This window comes from Juglans microcarpa x Juglans regia, chromosome 3S, assembly GCF_004785595.1.
Source record: "Juglans microcarpa x Juglans regia isolate MS1-56 chromosome 3S, Jm3101_v1.0, whole genome shotgun sequence".
NCBI lineage: Eukaryota > Viridiplantae > Streptophyta > Magnoliopsida > Fagales > Juglandaceae > Juglans > Juglans microcarpa x Juglans regia.
The window spans coordinates 1,273,407-1,299,044 of record NC_054599.1 but is presented as its reverse complement, the minus strand read 5'-3'; the positions used below and the strand labels follow the sequence as shown (position 1 = coordinate 1,299,044).

At 36.1% G+C, this 25,638-nt stretch overlaps 1 protein-coding gene across 1 annotated transcript in view; it reads right to left on the bottom strand.

Moving 5' to 3' along the window:
• The window catches only part of LOC121257827 (cyclic nucleotide-gated ion channel 1-like), a 102,738-nt gene that overhangs the window by 62,530 nt on the left and 14,570 nt on the right, over nt 1–25,638 (bottom strand). The window contains exons 5-8 of the mRNA XM_041159077.1: nt 19,543–19,595; nt 18,120–18,380; nt 17,729–18,022; nt 17,337–17,632 (exon numbers count right to left, since the gene is read on the bottom strand). Of these exons, the coding sequence (XP_041015011.1) occupies nt 17,337–17,632; nt 17,729–18,022; nt 18,120–18,380; nt 19,543–19,595 (904 nt within the window). The remainder of the gene's footprint in view (nt 1–17,336; nt 17,633–17,728; nt 18,023–18,119; nt 18,381–19,542; nt 19,596–25,638) is intronic.

Sequence of the window (25,638 nt, the reverse complement as noted above, 5' to 3'; positions counted from 1 at the left end):
TAGTCTGTATGATTTTCGACCACTTAGACGTCATCTCCTCCAACTCGTTATATGCCTCCCACTGCATGTACACCTGTCACATCACATGAGTTAAGTTGATCAGTTTCTAATTTAAGTAAATTACATCTAAAGTTATAAAGTCCATCATAAAATATTCTTTTAATTAATAATAACCAAGGGTAGAGGTTTTATTGCTTGCTAAAATGATTATAAAATTCAAATCAAATCTAAAAGATTAATTTTTATGTGACATTTTTTAAATGAGTTTCCAATCTAATTTGAAGGAAGATTCTGTTTATTTAAGTACAAGATTTTCCTCAAATAAATTAGGTTGGAGAGAATCCCCCAACCTAAGTACTATATACACAGAAACAAATTATATAACAAATTAAAATATATATATATATATATATATATCATATATAGAAACCATCCTGCATGCCCAACACGTACTTTGTCAAAAAACTAATTGTCCAAACAGGTACCTAAGAAGATATGATGATATATGGGAATCTAATCATTTAATTTAGACCTTCACATGATGTGAGCAGACTACTTTAATAAGTAGGGCTAAGATATAGATAAATATTATTCAATTAAATGAGAGTGATATTTGAAGTAAGGATTCACATTAAATATCAAGACCTCTAATCAGCTAGTAGTTAAATCACCACCGTCTCAAAAAAATGTTTGAGCTGATGATAGCCTGATACCAATAGATAGGTGAAGATAATTAAAATTCTAACATATTCATATACACACATATATAGTAATGGAAATAATTAATAAGGTTAGGTTATTAGAATAGATACCATTGATGTACCTTAGTTATATGTGAGCTGAGCAATACCTCAAACAGCTGATATGCATATTCTGCATTCCTTTGTAAATATTGTAGGGACTTTAGGTTGTTGCTGTCTACAATTACATGTAACAGATTATATTCCATTTTTATTTATTCCTCTTTACAGTATATATATATATATATATATATATATATATATATATATATATATATATATATAGAGCAGTACACCTCAATACGATATGAGAATCATATTCTGTTAATGCCTTCTTCGCATTCTCTCGTCTCTTACTCTAACATACGTTTAGATAGGGAGTTGAGATGAAAATTGAAAATTGAATAAAATATTGTTATAATATTATTTTTTAATATGATTATTATTTTGAAATTTAAAAAAGTTGTAAAGATGAAATGATATAAGATTAGACAGGTTATAATGGTATGTTTGGATCCCAAGCCTATCTTAACTCATCTCAACTTATCATTATAATTTTTTTAAATTTTAACATGAAATATAATAAACAATTTAATTTTTTCAAATTCTTAAATAATAATAATATTAAAAAATAATATTCTAATAATATTTTATTATCTTAACTCAACTCAGTTTAACATCTAATCTCAACCTAACTATCAATCCAAACCGAGCCTAAGAGACCAACCTGCAGATTTCCGATGAAGTATAAAAACAGAAGCAAGCCAAAGATCGAAATAAGAACTGTGAAGCAGTTTTCCCAGTATTCAGGACTTGTTTGAAGGTTTTGACCAAGTGAACTGCAAGATTAGAACGTCCATGTGTGAGTAGTTAATAATATCAAAACTATTGATATATATATATATAATATGCTCAAAATAAATAGACAAGCAAAATCTAAAGCGATCTAATAAATAATCTCTAGAAAATAAATTGATTTTCACGCGACTCTTTTTCTTTTCTTTTGCATGATATATAATTTTCATCCAAATTAATAATAACTTTTTTTTACCCGAGAAGTACTGTTAATAATGGAAAATAATAGTGTAATGAAATTCTGAAAAAAAGAAAGGAAAAAAGTGTAACATGCAGTACGAACCTCAAATTTCGCAGGCCCCACCAAAAACAGAACATGGTCTTCCGCGGAAAATCCATGGACTCCAGAATACGAGATTGACGGGCTTCTTTGAATATTCCAAAATCAAAGAGAGTGGTATCTGGTTTTTCTAAAGAGCAAAAATTATTTAAAAATGTGATATTGCTAAAACCATGACCACAGTTAAAAGAAGTCTTGTTACATCCGGTATCTTGCTTACAGGCCACGTTCCAGCACGTGGTCTCTCGTTCGATGGAGAAGAAGTACCAAAAAGCACCCAGTATCTGATCGTCCATGATCAAAGATAAATATTTCATCCCCAACTAATTAATTATAAATATTAGTACTACTGATTAGTAGTGTAATTAATTATAAAGTAGTAGAGATAATAATAAATGATGAAAACATACGTACATGACTGGCAACGAGATACAGAAACAGATTGAATCCAGCTTTCATCACTATAAAACCTTTGGGTGGGATCATCATATTCTTGTAGCTTTCTGCATTCACGACTTTAACACTAGTACTGGTAGTTGAGGGGATACTTTTAGGTAGGATGATATTCTCGTTGACTATTTTCCACAATCTGTAGATACGGAAAAGTCTTGGCACATATTGCAACAGAACAGCTGCATTTAGGAATTTCCTTCCGTCCCGGAATTTCGAACCTCTCATTTCAGAAATATAATTGGCACTAGAAACTGTTGTTCATAAAATTTAATAATTGGAGGAGATCAATGGTATAATGTTTTTGTTACAATCCTGCATTCTTAAGAATATAATAATGGTTTTTGTGGTAATACCTGGGGAACTGGAAGAATGCCGAGGATGTTAATTACGTAATCTGACCTCGAGTAGTAACAGTACTCATCGACACTGCTTGCTCTTGACCGAGCAACCAAATCCCCTAAAGCAACCAAATCCAGGAACGATCGCACACAAATAGCAATGATTTCCAAAGTCTTATCTATAGTAATGCATTTGGTAGCCTCGTTGATGACAGGAAGATACAAGAACAAAGGGTCCACTGCTACTGCAACTACGCACAACGCTAAAAACATCACATCCTATTAGTTGGAGGGGCGCCCACGTGGGGCTGACCCCTCCATGCGTTACTTGTAACGTTATTTGTAACGTATCTTGTGTAACGCATGGCTTAAAGCCATGCGTTACACAAGACTATTGAAGGCTGGCCTTTAAGGCCAGCCGTGCATAGGAGGACTATATATAGTCCTCCTCAATTGTGTTTTGAAAACACCTATCTAAAAAAATTAGAAAAAAAGACTCTCTCTCTTTTTGTTCTCTCTTGATAAAATACTTAGGCTGTGGATTTGTAAGTGTTACTCTAGTTCCATACTACGTAGTACACTTTCGCCACTAAGAGGAAACGCTTGGAGTTTATCAATCTGGAAAAACTCGTGGAGCAATTCTTGAAGCTGAGCTTGAGGTACTTTTTCCGCTGTGCATTCTAATATTGGTATCAGAGCCATTTTATGAATTGCTTTCGGTTTTTTTTTTTTCGCATATGCTTGAGATTTGTATGGTGTTTTTTTTTATCCTCTCTTTTTTTTTTCTGTTAAAAAAAAAAAAAAAAAAAAAAAAAAAAAAAACGCAGCAGGTGGTGCTGCGAGCACCAACGCAGTGGTGCTGCGCGCACCACCGCCAGGCGCTGCTCGCACCACAGTGGTGCAGCGCGCACCATTGCGGTGCTGCGCGCACCAGCGCGATGCTGCGAGCACCAGCGCGGTGCTGCGCGCACCTGCGCGGTGCTGCGAGCACCAGCGCGGTGCAGCGCGCACCAGCGCGGTGCTGCGAGCACCAGCGCGGTGCAGCGCGCACCAGCGCGGTGCTGCGAGCACCAGCGCGGTGCAGCGCGCACCAGCGCGGTGCAGCGCGCACCAGCGAGGTGCTGCGCGCACCCCCGCGGTGCTGCGCGCACCCCCGCGGTGCTGCGCGCACCAGAGAGGTGCTGCCCGCACCACGGAGGCGCAGCGCGCACCGGCGAGGTGGTCGGCAGCACCCTGCTGCTTGGACCGATCACTTCCGCCGCCTGCGGTGCGCGCACCAGCGAGGTGCTGCGCGCACCCCCGCGGTGCTGCGCGCACCCCCGCGGTGCTGCGCGCACCAGAGAGGTGCTGCCCGCACCACGGAGGCGCAGCGCGCACCGGCGAGGTGGTCGGCAGCACCCTGCTGCTTGGACCGATCACTTCCGCCGCCTGCGGTGCTGCGTGGGAGGCTCCAGGGTGCTGCTTCGAACGGCTACTGTTCACGTGAACAGTAGCCGAAGGGGGGAAGAAGATGACCATTAGGTCATCTGATTTCCATGGGCTTGGGCCTCATGGCCCGGCCCACTCTCTTTTTTTTTTTTTTTTTTCTTTTTCCTTCTTTTTAAATATGGGCTGGGCTTGGCCCAACATTTTTACTGGGCATTTTTTTTTAAACCCACCTTTGTTCAAGCCCATTTTTTTTAAAAAACAGAAAATAAAATGAGGGGATGAAATTTGCTCTAAGATATATTGTTATATTAAATGTGATTTTTTATTTAATTGTTTTTAGATTAAATGTGATCACATGTGAATATATAGTTATATTCATGCTATTTTTTTTTCCATTATGTTATATTACATGTGATCTTTTATTTAATTTGTTATATTAAATGTGATAACATGTATATGTGAATTGAACATGTGGATATGTGATTATTTTTATCATCTATGAATGTTAGGCTTGAATGTTTATACATTAGTCTTTATTGATAAAAAATAGAAAAATTCCCACTAAGTAGTCTTAGTTAGAAATGTCAGTGTAGATGATAGACTGAAAAAAATTGCAGTGACCCCAGTAAGAACTGTAAATGCACTGTATAGCCAAAAGACCACAGTGACCCCAGTAAGAACTGTAAATGCACTGATGGAACAAGAAAAATGGACTGTAATGGTCTTATATGAACCATCTTTGTAGACTGGCCCAACAGGTTACTGTGGTTGAAGTAGCTGTCCTTGTAGACTGGCCCAAAAGGTTACTGCGATTTTAGTAGGTCATGTCTTTACATGTGACTAGGACTAGATGACTACTTAAGATAGTGGGAGTATGGTTGAGAATTATGATTAATTCTCCCATATTTTTTTTTGAATTTGCGCGGGAATTAAGTTAAAAATTTAATAATTGGATATTGTGGCGCAAGAGATGATTCTGAAGCCTAGCGATTTTTCGATCTTGCGACATGTCTAAATTATTTTTTTTTCTAACTTGGATGGACGCGGCAGATTTCTTAGGTGTGTGTGTAATATCCCTTCTTTGCGTATTGTAGTGAAATGGCATCCAAGAGTATAGTTGCCGATTTAAACAAAGGGGAGAAATTGGATGGGGAGAACTACGACATTTGGCATCGCAAGATCCAATATGTTTTAGATGAGCAAGAGGTCTTGGAGGCCTTATCTCACTCCCTTACTGAGCCCGGGGAAGGGACCTCGGAACAACACAAAATAGATCAACTAGCCTATACTCAATGGGCTAAGAAAAGTCGGTGCGCGCGCATAATAATGTTAAGCAGCATGCACAATGATCTAATGTGTGAGTTCGAGGTCTATGACACTGCCCAAAGCATGTGGGAGGCTTTGAAGTTGAAGTTTGGTGGAACTTCAGCCACTAGGTTGCGTGGGTTAACCATGAGGTTTGACTCCTATAAGATGCGCTCTGACCACACGATGAAGCAGCATCTTAGGGCTATGTCAACCATGATCCGCGAACTTAAGTCGGCAGGAAACAACCTGACTGATGAACAGCAAGTCCAGGCAGTGATAAGATCACTGCCGAATTCTTGGGAGAATATGAGCCAGAACCTGACGCATAACGAGAATATCAAAGACTTTGATGATGTCTCGCGTCACTTGGAATTGGAGGCTGAGCGCCTAGAGGCTGCCAAGCCTAATCACACGGCCTATGTGGCTGATTCTGGTTCGCGTAAGGCATCAAGGCCTAAGCGCAAGAAGTCTAAGAATGGAGTAGCTGCTGGACAAATTAAGAAGGTGTCAGGAACTTCTCAGCGCAGCAAGAGGGGCAAGCGCGGGAAGAACAAGTCGAAATTAGAGTGCTTCAACTGTGGAAAGAATGGCCACTTCGCTCGTGACTGCACTGAGCCGAAGAAGGTACACTCTGACTTTTCTCGCATTGTTTTTGTAACTAGCCATGTGATGGTTGCTCACTCCTATCCTGTGTGGACTGTTGATTCAGGAGCGACCGAACACATAGCGCGAGATAGAGTTGGATTTGTTGAGTATCGCCGGATTCCAGCTAGGAGTCGTGATATCAAGGTGGGGAATGGAGCTAGCGTTGAGGTACTGGGACTTGGTACCTACAAGCTAGACTTGCGGGGTGGCCGCACTCTTTTCCTTCACAATGTGCTATACGCTCCCGAGATCCGACGAAACTTACTTTCTGTAGTCACTCTATTAAGACTTGGTTTTCGTATTGTATTTGAAAACAATTATGTTTCCTTTTATTTGGGCCATGTGTTTTATGGCAATGCTTTTCTACAAGACGGTTTTATGATATTGAATTTAGATTATTCAAATATAAATGAGTCAATTGCTTTTCTTTCTACATCTGATAATTTGGATTCATATAAATGGCATGCTAGGCTTGGCCATATAGGGCAAGATAGAATGACTAGGTTAGCTAGAGAAGGCCTTATAGGCAATCTCGCTAAGGTCATCTTACCCACATGTGAACATTGTCTAATGGGAAAAGCTAAGAGAAAACCGTTTGGAAAAGCCACAAGGGCATCTTTTCCACTGCAATTAGTCCACTCAGACATCTGTGGTCCAATGAGTGTGAGGGCAAGACACGGAGGTGTCTACTTCATCACATTTATAGATGATTTTTCACGTTACGGTCATGTCTACTTAATCTCCCATAAGTCTGAAGCATTGGAATGCTTTAGGCGATATCTAAGAATGGTTGAGAATCAGTTAGACAAGAGTTTAAAAGCTCTAAGAACTGACCGAGGACGAGAATATCTTTCTGAGCAATTCAAAAGGCTCTGTGATGAAAAAGGAATCAAAAGACAGTTGACGATGCCGAATACGCCCCAGCAAAATGGCGTGGCGGAAAGGAGAAATCGAACACTGCTTGAGATGGTTAGGTCAATGATGGCGCAAGCAAACCTACCAATTTCTTTTTGGGGGGATGCACTTTTGACTGCTGCCTACATTCTTAACCGAGTGCCCTCCAAATCAGTAACTTCCACCCCATATGAACTATGGACCGGCGAGAAACCCAATTTGAGTAACTTGCGGCCATGGGGTTCAACGGGTTTTGTTCACAATCTTTCTCATAAGTATGGGAAGTTAGGCCCTAGAGGGAAGAAGTGTATCTTTATAAGGTACTCAGAACACTCTAAAGGGTATGTATTAATAGGTGAACAATCTGATGGAAGTGTGACTGAGATTGAGTCACGAGATGTGGATTTCATTGAAGATGAGTTTCCAAGTAGAGGTGAGGTTGATAGGAGTTTAGAACTTCATGAGATTGTAGAACAAGAAGAAAGTGCTCCAAGGAATTTAGTTGAGAATGAGGAAGAAATTCTTCAAGCTCCTACAAATTATTTGAATCCGAGTGGGAGCACATCACTTGTCAATCAATCACAACAACCTCAGCCGCGTAGAAGCACACGCGAAAGTATTCCCCGTCGTCGTTTTGAGATTGAAGGGGAAGCTTTTATGGTAGCTCCGCATGATGATGACGAGCCTAGGACAATTTATGAGGCTCTCTCATCTTCTACAAAAGATGAGTGGATGAAAGCTCTTAATGATGAGATTGAGTCTATGAAGATTAACCAGGTCTGGGATCTGGTTGATCTACCAATAGGACGTAAGACTATTGGGAACAAATGGGTTCTTAAGGTCAAACGCAAGTCGGATGGATCAATAGATAAGTACAAAGCTCGCTTAGTGGCGAAAGGATATACCCAACAGGAAGGTATAGACTATGAGGAGACTTTTTCACCAGTGGTGAGGTTTGCCTCAATTCGCTTGATTCTAGCTATAGTAGCAAACATGGATTTGGAACTCTACCAGATGGACGTTAAGACAGCATTTCTCAATGGAGAACTAGATGATGAGATCTATATGGATCAACCAACTGGTTTTGTGGTCAAAGGTCAAGAGCGCAAAGTGTGCAAGCTCAAACGATCTATATATGGCCTAAAGCAATCATCTAGACAATGGTACCTCAGATTCCATCGAGCCATTCTCTCGAATGGGTTTACGATGATCACAGAGGATCATTGTGTTTATGTCAAAAGGTCTAAGAAGAGTTTCATTATGTTGTCATTATATGTTGACGACATACTACTAGCTGGAAATAATAAAGGGTTGATAGTCGCCACAAAAGAGTGGTTATCCTTCAATTTTGAGATGAAGGATATGGGTGAAGCAGAATACATTTTGGGAGTTAAGATCTACAGAGATCGCTCAAAGAGACTTTTGTGTTTGTCTCAACAGACTTACATAAAGAAAGTCCTCGAGCGCTTCCTAATGAATGGATGTAAACCCATTGACACCCCTGTTGCAAGGAGCGATAACTTGTCTAAAGTGATGTGTCCTAAGACTCAAAAAGAAAAGGAAAAGATGGCTCGTGTCCCTTATGCTAATGCTGTGGGTAGTCTGATGTACGCAATGATGTGTACTCGACCTGACATATGCTATGCAGTTGGCTTAGTGAGTCGATTCCAATCAAACCCCGGACTAGCTCACTGGAAAGCGGTCAAAAGGATTATGCGATATCTCAAGGGAACTGCGGACTATGTGCTGTGCTATCAGGGTTCAGATTTGCAGCTAAGAGGTTACAGTGATGCCGATTGGGGCAGCGACCTTGATGAGCGCAAATCAACCACTGGGTATGTTTTTCTGCTCAACCAAGGCGCCATTACGTGGAGCAGCAAGAAACAACCCTGTATAGCTTTATCCACCATGGAGGCAGAATACATAGCTTGTTCTGCAGCAGTTCAAGAAGCTGTTTGGTTACGGAGGTTCCTCAAGCATTTAGACATTGGCACGGATACTTCAGATCCGGTGACAATATTCTGCGACAGCATGGCAGCTCTCGCATATGCTAAGGACTCAAAGTATCATGGAAGAACCAAACACATAGATATCAGATATCACTACATCAGAGACATGATAGCGCAAAAGGAAGTGGTTCTGAAACATCTTTCTACGAGTCGCATGATTGCTGATCCCTTAACGAAGCCTATAGCAAGAGATGTCTTCGAGGCTCATGTTAGGAATCTAGGACTGCGTAGACAATAAATGTAATTTGTGTTCCAAATGACATAAAGATGTAACATTTCCTTTGGGATATTAATACAATATGATTCAGTTCTTGTCTTTATCGTATTGTTTTTAATACGCATACACAAGATATGTCAACAGGCTTAGATCGGCTCACTCACACGAGCGATCGCCTCTAGCGCTTAAGTAGCGAGTAGAGATGAGACATTGTGTCCCTAGGTACTTGTCCAAAGGGATAAGTTGGTTGACACAAAGTTATGTCGCCTTAGTGGGAGCTAAGATGAGGTCCATTGATAGGACTATGCATGGGTTACCCCACCATCCATGTAACCTGTAGTAAGCCAGATGCGAGTTCCTCTTTGACGCCTTGGAGACGTGCAAATTGAGGAATTCGGGTTAGACGCTTAAGGAGCGGCTAGACTAAGATCTGTACGGTGTTGATATAGACATATGCTCTTTGAGAAAGAGAAATCCACCGTAGCATGTGTTTCATACTATATGTGCTTATACGACCATATGAGTAAGTGAGTAAAATATTTCCCTCTTTCTCACTGTGTGAGTCTCATTTCTTAAAAAAATGTCCTTTACTTTTGACTATGTCACGAGATGGAGGTTGTGATGTTTGCTACTTTGACATGCTGTCTATGGCCATGATTGATACGGTCTAAAGAGGCATTGTTGGGAAAGCAGTTCGACCAAAATTGAGTGATATGAGTGTAAAGGGAAGACTATTCGATATCGTATCTTCGATAGTGTTTGCTGACGTCATACAAATGACACTACATCTTGGTAGCGGCTAAAGGTTGTGAACACATTGAAATATATGGAGGTAGTCAAGCATTGTTCTGAGTTTTTTTTTAAAACTCAAGAGGGTTTCGAAAATGCTTGATCTTGATGCGATCGAATAAGTCTAGGACATGACCAGACACTTTAGGGATGTTACTATGCTGGTCTTCTCTGGGAGAGATTTGGTGTATGTACTCCCTCCTTTCTACAAATGTGCTTGGTGGTCGCACGGCCTATTTATTTGTATGAACAAGATTGAGAACATTAGAGAGATGCTGACCTGGGGTCATGCCCACTGTGTGCGAGTGGGAGATATTAGTTGGAGGGGCGCCCACGTGGGGCTGACCCCTCCATGCGTTACTTGTAACGTTACTTGTAACGTTATTTGTAACGTATCTTGTGTAACGCATGGCTTAAAGCCATGCGTTACACAAGACTATTGAAGGCTGGCCTTTAAGGCCAGCCGTGCATAGGAGGACTATATATAGTCCTCCTCAATTGTGTTTTGAAAACACCTATCTAAAAAAATTAGAAAAAAAGACTCTCTCTCTTTTTGTTCTCTCTTGATAAAATACTTAGGCTGTGGATTTGTAAGTGTTACTCTAGTTCCATACTACGTAGTACACTTTCGCCACTAAGAGGAAACGCTTGGAGTTTATCAATCTGGAAAAACTCGTGGAGCAATTCTTGAAGCTGAGCTTGAGGTACTTTTTCCGCTGTGCATTCTAATACATCCCAATGGAAGTACTGGAGCCTCAACCACCACGGCGTTTTGGAAATAATTTTCATCAAACGTTGATTGACCAGCCCAATTGCCAATTTTATTATTTTCTTTTCTTCTGAACCAATGCCATCAGTCTTGGGACCTTGCCTCTCAACATCCTCGTCCCTGATCAGCACAACATACGTATATGTAGTGACCAAAAAACATTAATAGAGGTAATAATTAAATATATATATATATATATGAGATAACTATTATTATACATCATGATCATTTTAACTATTTTTTTTACGAAAAATAGATTTCATTCATTTATGAAAGCGAAATTACAACTGTGACTGGTACTTACAGAAAAAAATCTAGATTACAAGCCAACTACTCACAATTGAGGCTCCACCAATATACGAATTCATTTGTAATTAGTATGATCTTAATTTTTAGAATTCTCTATAGACAAACTGTCTAAGAGACCACAATCTACATAAATAAGAGATTTCAAACCCCACCATCTAAAAGAGGAGAGGGACTTTCACTCTATAGACAAAATGTCAAAGAGATTATTTCTTTTTTATTATTAATCTAAAACAAAGGGAATAATAGAAAACGTAAATCAGCTATTATCACTTCATTTCTGATGTGTTATTAAATCGTGAGTAGAAATTATTTACTAAGTTTTGTTATTTATCTATTATTTCATGATATCAAGCTTATAATAAGATAAATAACATTTTCAAGATAATAAGATAAATAATTTGATAACAAAATTATTTACTAAGCTTACATTTTTAAGAAGATGCTCACCTTACTCGCGGGCCACTTCCTCCAGAATCCCAACGACGACTCATAACTAAAGCTTACAAAAGTCGAATGAGGTCTCCAAAATCTTTCAACTCCACGAACTTCGAGCACTTCTATATAGAAAATGGAAAACATATGAACTAAGACTTCATATGAACTCCAAGGTAATAGCCAGAAATGCATAATTGTTTGGGAAAAAAAGAAAAAACTACATCCAACAATGCGGATTTATGGAGTAGAAAATGAACCTGCGCTTAAAGTTGGAGCGAGCGAGGAAACAAGACGAGGATTTAGATTAAAGCACGAATTAAGTGACAGAAAGTAGTGCCTTAGATGCTGCATCTTAGGAGTGATCGAGCTGCATTAATATTGAAGATGCAGAAGCTAGCAAGTGGTGAACAGTGGTTATATGTCTTTATCTTCTGACAAATATATAGATAATATTGAGTGAAGCATTAATGGCATTAGTCCATCTGGCCCTGTACTCGAGTCTGACAAATATAAATGCGTTCGTAAAAAGCCGTAAAAACTAATTAATTACTCCCAACTCCACTCGGCCAGCTAAACGCGCGTGAGACTATAACATAGGAAAATTCAAACTTACACACTTTCCCAGCAAATCAAATTGACTGAAAAATGCAATTAACTTGCTAATTTAATAGGCCCCGTTTGAACGAATTACTCTAACCTATATGCTAATTTACCAAACCTTCAAGAAAGAATATACAGTGAGATTGAGATTCCACGTGACAATATAGTGACAGCACAAGATATGAATCTTTTTGAGCTAATGTTTCTAAACTTATTGGTTTGCACGTTGGTTTCAAATATCGGATTCGGAATCATGACAATTCTAAATCGATTATTTTGATTTTGATAAAAGGTACTAAAAATCATATATAATACAATTCAGGCATTTAATATTTTAAGGGTGAACACAAAATACAGCAAAATATTTTCTACTCTAATTTTTCTTTTTCTTTTCTTTTTCTTCTTCTTTCTCTCCACACCACATACACAACACAACCTTCTTATAAGAAAAAAACCTTATCATTCAAAAATTACTAAAATGTCACTCAAGTGACCACATGCGATTCCCTCACAAGAAGGGATCTGCCCAAGACATCTCTCTCTCCCGACTATGTGAGGGGCTCCACCATATCTACTTTTCTTCTACATACTTCAAGTTTTTGCATAGAGAATATTTTTGTCATTAACTCACTGTCATTAGTATGGATTTTCTCAATATGCAATAACCTCATCTCCAATGCATCACGAATATAGTGATACCTTATATTAATATGCTTGAATCTTGAATGAAGAGTTGAGTTCTTACGAAAATAAAGCTCAATCTCAATCTACTTCGGGCGCGCGTTTATACACATATTTTGTTAATTCATTCCCTATAGGCTTGTATTTATTATCTTATGTTTTCTGATTCAAGTATCTTTTATTCTTGAGACACATATTCTCATTTTCATCCTTGTTTTTTATGTTTTTTTTTTTCATGTTATCTATGGTAACATGGTTATTAACATATTGTACAATGCATCTTGGACAGTTTGTACCTTGGAGGGACTATTTGTAATAGATTTTTCATTCTTAGAGTACTCAAATTAGTTGCAATAGTCTTAGAATAATTTATGATATTTTTGAATTTTTATTTATAAACTTTATTTAGGAATTGAGATTATTTTTAGATTAATTTGTAATAATATGGATATAAACTTTATTTATTTTTAGTTTGAAAGCATGGGCCATAGTGTTGTAAACAGCCCCTAGATTAGATTATTGGCTTCAAAAAAGGGTTTTGAGCTCAATAAAGGCCCACCGGTGGCAAAACGGCCATGGGCTAATAGTGCTGAAAATCGATAGTTTTTTAAGAGGGTAGTGCCGACTGAAATTGGCCGACAGGGAGGGAGAAAACCATCCAAAATCTTACGATCGGTACCGATCGATTCAGCGATTGCTAACCCATCTCCAAATTCACATAAGAATTTCAAAACAAATAAATTCGAAATTCACAATAAAATCACAAATTCATAACAAAACATCAAGAGGAGAGGTGAACGAGAGAGATTCAAGGAGAACGAGAGAGGTGAACCGTGAACGACATAGAGCTTGGAGAGACGTTTCAGAAAGGAGAGATGAGAGATCTCGGAGAGATGAGGGACAAGCTGAGAATGAGAGATCTCGGAGAGATAATTTATTTGTTCTTCTGTTTATAATTAAGTAGCTTACAAAAATAAAATTCATGAATTGTTGAGCCTTCTGGATTACATTGGTTGTTATGGCCCTTATGATCCGCCCGACCTGATCATTCGCACATTTGAGATGCGGCTGCTGATTTATTTGCTTCTATTCATTGAAGCTGTACTTAATTCTAATTAGGTTGCATGCAAAGAACTCAAAACATCGTATAAAAAATATAATAAGTGTATACCATTTCTCGAAATGATAAATATAACTTGCACCCTTAGACCATCAGAGATTTTGTGTTTTGAGCCAAAAATTAAAACTACCAAAACTAACATATCGATCGCACCATGATAATCAAGATCCGACCATCAACATTCATCATGTGCTATATAACTCTTTTTCATCTATGTTAACAATTATATTATAGTTGGATAATGGTTCAAAGTATAAAAATAAAACATCCACAACATAATACAAGCCCTCTTAAACAAACTATTGAAAACAAGCGACTAGCAATTTAATTAATGACTTAAAGAAAGTGACTGCATTAATATTAATCCACAACATAATACAAGCCCTCTTAAATAAACTATATGTTTTCTTTCGATAAATAACAAGAGCATCTGCTAAAACTAGATTAACTATTAAAAGATACTGTTATCTAAATTATTTGGGGAGATGCCGGCGGCAATACTGGCCTTAGCGAATTGCATAGCAGACTTGGTATCCTTATTCAAGTACCTTCTTGTTTAGGATGAATGGTGTGGTAGCGCCACGCTGCTTGGATGGATGAAGCTGCAAAATGTTTCAGCTGTTCCGAGTCAAACTGTGTGTTTTTAAACTTGCTAAATTTCCACCAGCATTGAGACATCATATCTTTGAGGTCTCCAGCCATAAGACAAAAGGCTTCAACTTTTGTATGACATTTGAGAGTCCTTGTTGATAAGGGAGGGTTGGATTGTCTGGGAGATTCCACCCATTCTACAAGTTGAACATGTTCTCTAAAGAGGTCACATATGATCTCAAGACACTTAGTTTGATCGCCATGATTACTTGTACACGTACACACAATTCCTTTGACTACGAAAATCATTGCATTTAGTGGTTTTCTCTCTCGAACAATGAAGCTATTCTGATTGTACTGCACTTGCTTGAGATACTTATAGGTGATCTCAGACAACAACTCATTACTTTCGTTTTCAAATATTGGCACCTGCATGTTCACAAACAATTGACAAGATTAATTAATGAGATAATGTATACCAACTTCTACGAGATGGACATCGGTGCATGCATAGTACTCTTTTCAAATGAATCAAATCAAACATGAGGTCAATGCTAAAATAGATTTCATGCAAAATTGAGCAACCCTACTTATCATGTGGTACGCTTAACTAGGGGATGTTTATAAGTAGTTTTCATCTAATTACATCTCATCTCATTTCCTTTTCAAACATCACTCAAATACAAATAATAATTTCAAACTAATCATTACAACTTTTTCAAACTTTCAAACAAAAAATAAAAAATAATATTGAACTTTTTCAAATCATAAAACAAAAATAATATTCTTATAATAATATTTTAACTTTATAATATTTTTTATTCAACTTTTTCTCTCTTATTTCCCAAAACATTAATCAAACTATCTCTATATTATTCACAAACTATCTTACTACTATTTAGAAAATCTTCATCTCATCTCACTCCCCAAACATCTCCTAAGTGTTTTATAGGTCAACTACTTCAAATGAAAAATCAATTAAAGTATTTCATAAAAATAGTTGGCCTCGTTTGGTTACACATATGAGATGAGAAATCTGTGAATGATAATAAGACAATTTGTGAATAGTAGTAAAATATGATTCAAGTTAAGATTTTTATGAGAGTTTGAGAAAGGAGAGAAAAAAAAGTTGAAAAAGAAAATTATAAAGTTAAAAGAGGGTTAGAATATAATTTTTTAATATAATTTTTGTTTTAGGATTTGAAAAAGTTGAATTAGTTTTTGTGTTTTGTTTGAAAATTTAAGAAATTTGTAATGATTAGGTAATGATTAGATGAAAAAATTGAAAATTTAAAATTTAAAATTAAAAAATATTTGTATTTAAATGGTGTTTGAATATTATGATGAGTTACAATAAAGTTGTAACTAATGAAACGGCCCCTACCTTTTTTACGAAAAAATAACTGAAATTCTCACTTGAATGATTTGTTTGGTCAAGCATAAAAAGACGGGGGGATCGAAACTTACTTTCCTTAGCAGGGGCAAGCAGAGATGGAGCTTAATCAATGTTCCAAGTGGTGTGGGAAGATGAGGGAGTGGATTCTCTGTATCAATATGTTTCTTTTGATCTTCCAGTATTGGTCTCACATGGCTCATGATTTCGTGTTTTAACTCGTCAGGGAGCCCAATTGTGCTTGCCCAACCCTCGATGCTACGTAATTTATTAGTCTGTATGATTTTCGACCACTTAGACGTGATCTCCTCCAACTCGTTAGATGCCTCCCACTGCATGTACACCTGTCACATCACATAAGTTAAGTTGATCAGTTTCTAATTTAAGTAAATTACATCTAAAGTTATAAAGTCCATCATAAAATATTCTTTTAATTAATAATAACCAAGGGTAGAGGTTTTATTGCTTGCTAAAATGATTATAAAATTCAAATCAAATCTAAAAGTTTAATTTTTATGTGACATTTTTTAAATGAGTTTCCAATCTAATTTGAAGGAAGATTCTATTTATTTAAGTACAAGATTTTCCTCAAATAAATTAGGTTGGAGAGAATCCCCCAACCTAAGTACTATATACACAGAAACAAATTATATAACAAATTAAAATATATATATATATATATATATCATATATAGAAACCATCCTGCATGCCCAACACGTACTTTGTCAAAAAACTAATTGTCCAAACAGGTACCTAAGAAGATATGATGATATATGGGAATCTAATCATTTAATTTAGACCTTCACATGATGTGAGCAGACTACTTTAATAAGTAGGGCTAAGATATAGATAAATATTATTCAATTAAATGAGAGTGATATTTGAAGTAAGGATTCACATTAAATATCAAGACCTCTAATCAGCTAGTAGTTAAATCACCACCGTCTCAAAAAAATGTTTGAGCTGATGATAACCTGATACCAATAGATAGGTGAAGATAATTAAAATTCTAACATATTCATATACACACATATATAGTAATGGAAATAATTAATAAACACCAACCTGCAGATTTCCGATGAAGTATAAAAACAGAAGCAAGCCAAAGATCGAAATAAGAACTGTAAAGCAGTTTTCCCAGTAATCAGGACTTGTTTGAAGGTTTTGACCAAGTGAACTGCAAGATTTGGACGTCCATGTTTGAGTAGTTAGTAATATCAAAACCATTGATATATATTATAATATATATGCTCAAAATAAACAAGGAAAATCTAAAGAAATCTAATAAATAATCTCTAAAAAATAAATTGATTTTCACGCGAGTTTTTTTTTTTTTTTTCTTTTGCATATACTTTCATCCAAATTAATAATAACTTTTTTTATCTTAGTACTGTTAATAATGAAAAATAATAGTTATGAAATTCTCAAAAAAAAAAAAAGAAAAGAAAAGAAAAAGAAAGAAAGAAACATGCAGTACGAACCTCAAATTTCGCAGTCCCCACCAGAAACAGAACATGGCCTTTTGCGGAAAATCCATGGACGCCAGTATACCAGATTGACGGGCTTCTTGGAATATTCCAAAATCAAAGCTGAGAGTTGTATTTGTATTTTTTTCTAAAGAGCAATAATCATTTAAAATCGTGTGATTTCCAAAACCAGCATGACAGTTGAAAGAAGTCTCGCTACATCCAATATCTGTCTGATGCCGTTCACAGGCCACGTGCCAGCACGTGGTCTCTCGTTCGATGGAGTAGAAGTACCAAAAAGCACCCAGCACCTGAAGATCAAAGATATATACCACTAATATTTCAGTAATTAATTATAAATTAGTAGAGATAATAATAAATGATGAAATATTATTAAACATACGTACATGACTGGCAACGAGATACAGAAAGAGATTGAATCCAGCTTTCATCACTATAAAACCTTTGGGTGGGATGACATGATACTTATTGCTTTCTGCATTCACGACGTTAACCCGAGTAGTTGCAGTTGGTGGGATACTTTTAGGTAGGATGATAGTCTGGTTGACTATTTTCCACAATCTGTAGATTCGGAAAATTCTTGGCACATATTGCAAAAGAACAACTGCATTTAGGAATTTCCTGCCGTGCCGGAATCTCAAACCTTTGATCATTTCAGAAAATATAATTGGCACTAGAACCTGTTGTTCATAAATATAATTGGAGGAGATCAATGGAATAATGTTTTTGTTACGATCCTGCATTCTTAAGAATATAATAATGTTTTTGTGATAATACCTGAGGGACTGGAAGAATGCTGAGAATGTTAATTACGTAGTCTGACCTCGAGTAACAGTCATCGACACTGCTCGCTATTGACCGAGCAACCAAATCCCCTAAAGCAACCAAATCCAGGAACGATCGCACACAAATAGCAATGATTTCCAAAGTCTTATCTATAGTAATGCATTTGGTAGACTCGTTGATGACAGGAAGATAAAAGAACAAAGGGTCCACTGCTACTGCAACTACACACACCACTAAAAACGCCACATCCCAATGTCAGTACTGGAACCTCAACCACCACGGCATTTCTGAAATAATTTTCATCAAACGTTGATTGACCTGCCCAACTGCCAATTTTATTATTTTCTTTTGTTCTGGACCAATACCATCATCATCCTTGGGACCTTGCCTCTCAACATCCTCGTCCCTGATCAGCACAACATACGTGTATATATATATATAGTGACCAAAAAACATTAGAGAAAGTCTATTTTGCCGCCTCAAGTTGACCGCTCAATTTGACCGTCGGTCAAATTTTTTTTTTTTTAACTTAGTGCTTTAAAAAAAAAAAATCACTGGACGGTATGCCCAGCAGTAAGAGTAGGGCGGTATAATAGCCCCACTCAAAACATTAATAGAGATAATAATTATATATATATATGAGAAATGCACTTTTGCCAGACGGAAACATGAAATTTGCGTTTGCTACTTGCATGGGCAGGGGAACTAATAACCAGGCAGAACTTTGGGCTCGGGTTTACGTATATGTCGTAAGTACTTGGGTTTCAATAACATTATTTTGAAGCTCGAAGTGTAGCTTATGGTATTTGGAGGAATTTTGGAAGGAAATTAGTGGCATTTTACCATGGCTGAATTTTCGGATTCAACACATTTCCTGGCTAGGATGGATAGTAGTAGCTACAATGAAGATTGGTTTCCACAAGAGGACATTCCATTTTTGCCTGAGGACATCCTTCGTACTGATCGTAGTGGCATGCCTTATTTACGCAAGTCCAAGAAATTTGGTTGAGCTTTTGGAGCAATGTCGACTATTGAGTGTGGTTTTTACACAGTTTTGTGTGCAATTTCTTTGGTTTATGTTGCACTGATTTTATTATTTCTACATTGTTTTTTTTTTTTTTTTTTTGCAGCTTCAGTCTTGTATAAGATATTTCTCCGTCACAAGTGTGAGCTTTCAATAAGATGGAGAGGGGGTCACTTTTGAACATGTGACCATCGACTCTTTTATTAAAAAAAAAAAAAAGTGTTATACATCATCATTTTAACTATTATTACATCATTTCCGATGTGTTACTAAATCATGAAAAGAAATTATTTACTAACTTTTGTTATTTTTCTTTTATTTAATATCACGTCAAAAGATAATAATAAGATAAATAACATTTTTAAGATTGAAGATGAAGAAGAAGCTCACCTTACTCGCCCGCTTCCTCGAGAATTCCAACGTCGAATCATAACTACTAAAGCCTACAAAAGTCCCAAATTATACAACAAGGTCTCCAAATTCTTTCAACTCCCCGAACTTCGATCACTAGTATCCAGAAATTTCGGATTTGGGGCACTTCTATATAGAAAATGGAAAACATATGAACGCTGTCATGTACGTATAGAGAAATCCATGGTAATAGCCAGACATGCATGCATAATTGTTTGGTAAATAATAAGAAAAAAAAAAAAATCAACATCCAACAATGCGGATTTATGGAGTAGAAAATGAACCTGCGCTTAAAGTTGGAGCGAGCGAGGAAACAAGCTAGACGAGGATTTAGATTAAAGCACGAATAAGTGACGGAAAGTAGTGCCTTAGATGCTGCATCTTAGGAGTGAGCTGCTAGCAAGTAGTGAACAATGGTCATATATATATATATATATATATATATATGTCGTTATCTTCTGAGAAATATATAGATAATATTGAGTGAAGCATTGGCATTAGTCTATCCGGCCCCGTACTCGAAGTCTTTCTTTAGCATATATATAAAGTTGTTCGTAACAACCCATAAAAACTAATTAATTACTCCCAAGTCCACTGAGCCAGCTAAACGTACTGTTAATTAATGTAACATAGGACAAATGAAAATGATTGAAAAATGCAATTTGCAAATTTATTAGGCCCCGTTTGGACGAGTTACTGTAAATGATATGCTAATTTACTAAACCTTCAAGAAAGAATATACAGATCATGATCAACCGAGTAAAATTTTTGCAAACTTGACCAATAAGTGAGATTCCATGTGACATAGGTTCAGCGCGATCAGTATGTAATTGTTTCTTTAAGATACGAATCTTTTTTAAGATAGGAATCTTTTTGAACAAATCATGTTTACGTACGTAATAGTGTGACCTACGAGTACGATTACGACTCTACGAGATCCGTTCGATCATGAGCTGAGTTCCATTCATGCGATGACCAAGTCGTCCACACAAAAAACATGTTAAATATTGAAACGTGTTTAACAAAATTATCTTTTTTTTTTTCTTAATATTTCTAAACTTATTGTTTTGCACGTAGGCTTCAAATCTCGGATTCGGAACGAGTAAAGGTCGATTCATGACAATTTTGAATCAGTTATTTCAATATTGATAAAAATTATTAAAAATTATATATAATATAATTCAAGTATTTAATATAATTGTTAGGGTGAACACAAAATACAGTGAAATATTTTCTACCCTACCTTTTCTTTTTCTCTTCTTTCTCTCCACACCACACACGAGGCACAACCTTCTTATAAGACAAAAACGTTATCATTCAAAAATTACTAAAATGTCACTCAAGAAGCCACATGGGTTTCCCTCACAAGAGGGATCCACCCAAGACATCTCTCCCTCCCAACTATGTGAGGGTTTCCATCATACCTGTTTCTCCTCTACATACTTCAAGTTTTAGCATAGGCTATATTTCTGTCATCCTATTTGACCCACTTTCATTAGTATGTATTTTCTCAATCTGTAATAACTTCATCTCTAATGCATCACGAATACAGTGATACCTCACATCAATATGTTTGGGTCTTGAATGAAAGGTTGAGCTCTTACTGAGATGGATAGCACTCTAACTATCACAAGTAAAGAATATAATTCTCTTGTTTCTGACCAAGTTCTTCTAAGCACTTCTTCATCCATAACAACTCCTTACTAGCTTCAATGATTGCAATATACTCAGCCTCTGTAGTAGACAAACCAACACATTTCTACAGTCAGGATTGCCATTACATAGCTCCCCCCGAATAAGTAATCAAGTACCCCGAAGTAGACATTTTGGAATCAATGTCACCAGCCATACCTGAATCTATAAACCCATCAAGCATAATCTTACTATTTCCAAAGCACAAACACACGTTGGTTCTCTCCCATATAAAAGCAAAATATACTCAACAGAAGAAAATCAAGAAGGCTGACGTCCTTTAGTAGATCTTCTTAAATAATTTTCCGTAGGCAGTTCTAAAAAAGTTTCTCTGCTTATTGCTCTGGTCTTATATCATGAATTTCAAGTTCACTACTTTCAATAGTATCAACTTGCTCCTCCAATACATCTCCCTCATATAAATCACACATCACAAAAGAAGGAAAAATTGAATCCATATCAACAAATTTTTCATTGAAAGTCTGACTTTTTACTCTGATTCACGCCTTCAATAGTTAGGTCTTCAAAGAAAATAATATCTCTCTACTTCTCTAAATCTTCTTCTTAATCAGATCCAACAATCTGTAATCAATTTCTTCATGCACATAACCCCAAAAGATGCACTTCTTGGATTTGCTATCAAGCTTGAACCTCTCATCTTCATGAACACGAACAAAATCTCTACAGGCGAAAATCCTCAAATGCTAAAGAGAAATATATTTCCTTGTCCAAACCCTTTAGGGAATCATCCAAAGGAACTAAAAGGGAAAGGTTGACCAAGTCAACTCCTGTCCTTATTGCCTCACCCCAAAAGAAATTAGACAATCTTGTATGAGATAGAATATATCTAATTCTTTCACAAATTGTTATCTTCATTCTCTCTGCTACACCATTATGGTGTGGGGTCTTATGAACTGTTTTCTCAAGCTTGACGACATGGCTTCTATAATACTCTTTAGATGGTCCTCTCTACTTATCATCGTTATCTAACCAAACGCATTGTAAATCTCTTCCAGTTTTCCTTTCAAATTTCACATGTAAGACCTTGAACACATTTAGCACTTGGTCTTTAGTAATTTTCAGTAAAAAAGCACACACTTTTCTGGAGTGATCATCAATCAAAGTAACATAATAAAGTACACTACCAAGACTTTTGGCATTGATTGTTTAAACATTTGTAACAAGTCAAGAATACCACCCTTTTTATATGGAGAAAAATTTTGGAAAGAAATTCTTCATTGCTTTTCCTTAAGACAATAAGTACAGGCCATTAGTTGCATACCTTTGATGATGGATGGAAACTACTTCTTTGCAAGAATTTGAAGTCCCTTCTCACTAATGTGACCAAGTCTCTTATGACATAGGTTAGCGGAGATTTCGTTCTTAGCAGCAATAACATCTCCATTGATCAACATTGCATCTGTCTTGTAGAGAGTGTTGATCTTCTTTCCCTTAGCTAGAATAAGAGAACCCTTACTAAGTTTCTACTTTCCTTTTTGAAGGTGATTACGGTAGCGTTTATCATCTAATTTTTCAATTGAAATCAAATTACAACGCATATTAGGAACATGTCTTTGAGAAGAAATTTGCACCCAATGCTGGTTTCCAATTGTACATCTGTTATGCCCACATTTGACACTTCGCATACTTTCCCATCCTAACCTAACCAAAGTTACCACTAGAATAGGAAAAGCATGAGGTATTATGAAAAGCAGTTATTACCCAATTACCCATAAAGAACATGAGCATATTAATCTCAGTGTCGGGTAATATGAAAAGAAGTTGAAATCTTAGGATGAGAATCATCGTAAACAATGAACACATCTGTATTAGATCCAACTGCTATAGTTTCATTTTCTTCTTTCCGCTTTTCATCTCTTTCTTTCAACTAATCATTTTAAACTTTTTGCACTTTCAACATATGTCCAAGCTTACCACAATAAAAATATTTTATCCATTTTCTTGAAGTGGACCTACCTCTTAACCTGTCACGATTGTTATCAGCATGGATTTTTCTTCTTTTACTCCCTCGTTTTTCTATAACAAGTACCTCTAAATTAGAAGAAATATCATGGTCATTTGTTCTTGCCCTTTGATTAAACATGTTGTCTTTCACCATACTCATAGTCATCACACTATAGGGAGCTGAATTATTGAGAGACACAACCAAAGTTTCCCAACTATATGGTAAGGAACTCAATAAAATTAAAGCTTGAACTTCATTATCCAAGAAAAGTTTCATGGTAGACAATTCATTCAACACTTCATAAAAATTATTCTGATGTTTTGCAACACTTTGTCCATCCATGTGCTTTAAATTCATTAGTCTTCTTATCATAAAGACTCTATTTTATGCAGTCTTTCGCTCATAAAAACTTTCTGATTTCATCCAAAAGCTATAAGCATTTATTTCTTTGCCTACATGATCAAAGACACTTTGAATAACCCATTGCCTGATATGACTAGCAACTTTCTTATTCAATTTCTTCCATTCATCCCAGGTAAATCATCCATTTAATCCATACAGATAATTAGCAAAATAATCAACCAAGCTCTAGTATCACTTTGTTAAGGTGAACATAGAAAACACTGTGGAATATTTTTTACCTTTTTTTTCTTTTTCTTTTCTCTCTCTTCCTCTTTCTCTCCACACCACACACATGGGACAACCTTCTTAAGACAAAAACCTAATAATTCAAAAATTACTAAAATACGATTCAAGTGGTTGCCAATTGGGTTTCCCCCACAAGGAGGAACCCACCCAATAAATATCATGTATAAAAGAGTATAAAGTATAAATTCATTAACTAGTTTCAATAAAAAATATTATATAAATCTAAATAGTTTTAATAAACATGTTATTTTGTATTTAACTTCAATTGTTGACATTATTTTGCCTCATGCAAAGAACATAAAGACCATTAAGTTATAAGCATGTGGGAAATGTAGTATTTTATGCATAACCACAAATGTAATGAAAAATACTAATTTATATTCGAACTTTTTTGTTCAACTAAAGAAAATAAAGAACTATATGTTTTATCTTTTAATTTTTCTGCAATTGTTATTGAATACAATAATAAAAAAGTTAATATATGTTTAGTTCTCTCATATTTATATATATATATAAATAAAACCTCAGTTGTTAAATAACTTAAAAATAAATACAGTTTTGAATCAGATGAATTGGCTCAAATCAATCTAAAATCGGTTAGAATCGATCTGGAACACCCTAAATCGGTCAGTTGAAGCAGTTCAATAAGTGATTCAAATAGTTTATTAAAATTGAGTCGGTTTTTATTCGATTCAATTTGTGTTGACCTGAATCAAATCGTTTATTTGAGTCTTGATTTTGTTCGTTGATTGGGCTTAACACTTTTTCAATCATGAAAATATTTTGACATATTCCGGTTAACAAATTTGACAAAAATGCCCATTTCCCTTTGCTTCCTTCATTTGGAATAAAGTCATACCTAAGAAAATCTCCATCTTTGCTTGGAAACTTTGGCATAATGGTATCGCTCTTGATCATTAGATGCAAAAGTGTGGGATTTTCGTCCATTCTAAATGCAATTATTGTTGTGGTGGCTCCACGGAAAATGCCAATTATCTTGTTTTCTGATTGTATGTGCTCTTAGTAATGCAATTTGGCTTTATTTCTCTTTTCTCTTCGTTCTCATTCCCACTACTTCTATTAGTTAGAAAAATTGAGCAAGTCATTCGTATTGGTACCTTTTTCGGGACTTTGACCAATTACATTTAATTGTTACGTTAATTCCAGCTCTTATTTTTTGGAAACTTTGGCTTGCTCGTTTCGAGGACATTCAGCCTAACTCCATTGCCATATTCATAAGATTAGAGTCTGGTTGAGAAATCTTGGGCTTGTTTGAGAAGTGAGATTATCTCATCTCATCTCATCTCATCTCATCATAAAAATTTTCATAATTTCCTTCTCAAATATCATTCTAACACAAATATTTTCAATCTTAAATCTTCAATTTTTTCATCTAATCATTACCTAATCATTACAGATTTTCCAAACTTCCAAACAAAACATAAAAAACAATGTCACTTTTTGAAATTTTGAAACAAAAATAATATTAATAAATTATATTCCAATAATATTTTATTTTTATAGAATTCCACAATCCAATATAACTCAAACCATACCACTTTTCCACAATATAACTCAAACAATACCACTTTTTCAATAAGCTCGGTAATCATCTTAGTGTTATTGAGCTTATTGTTGAATCTGACTCTCTCCTTACTGTTAATTGGCTTACTAATAATTCTCAATCACTTGATATTATTCTGAGATTTGGGTTAACTTTCTTCAATTTAAAATGTTTTGATCTCCTTTTAGTATTCACCATATTGACA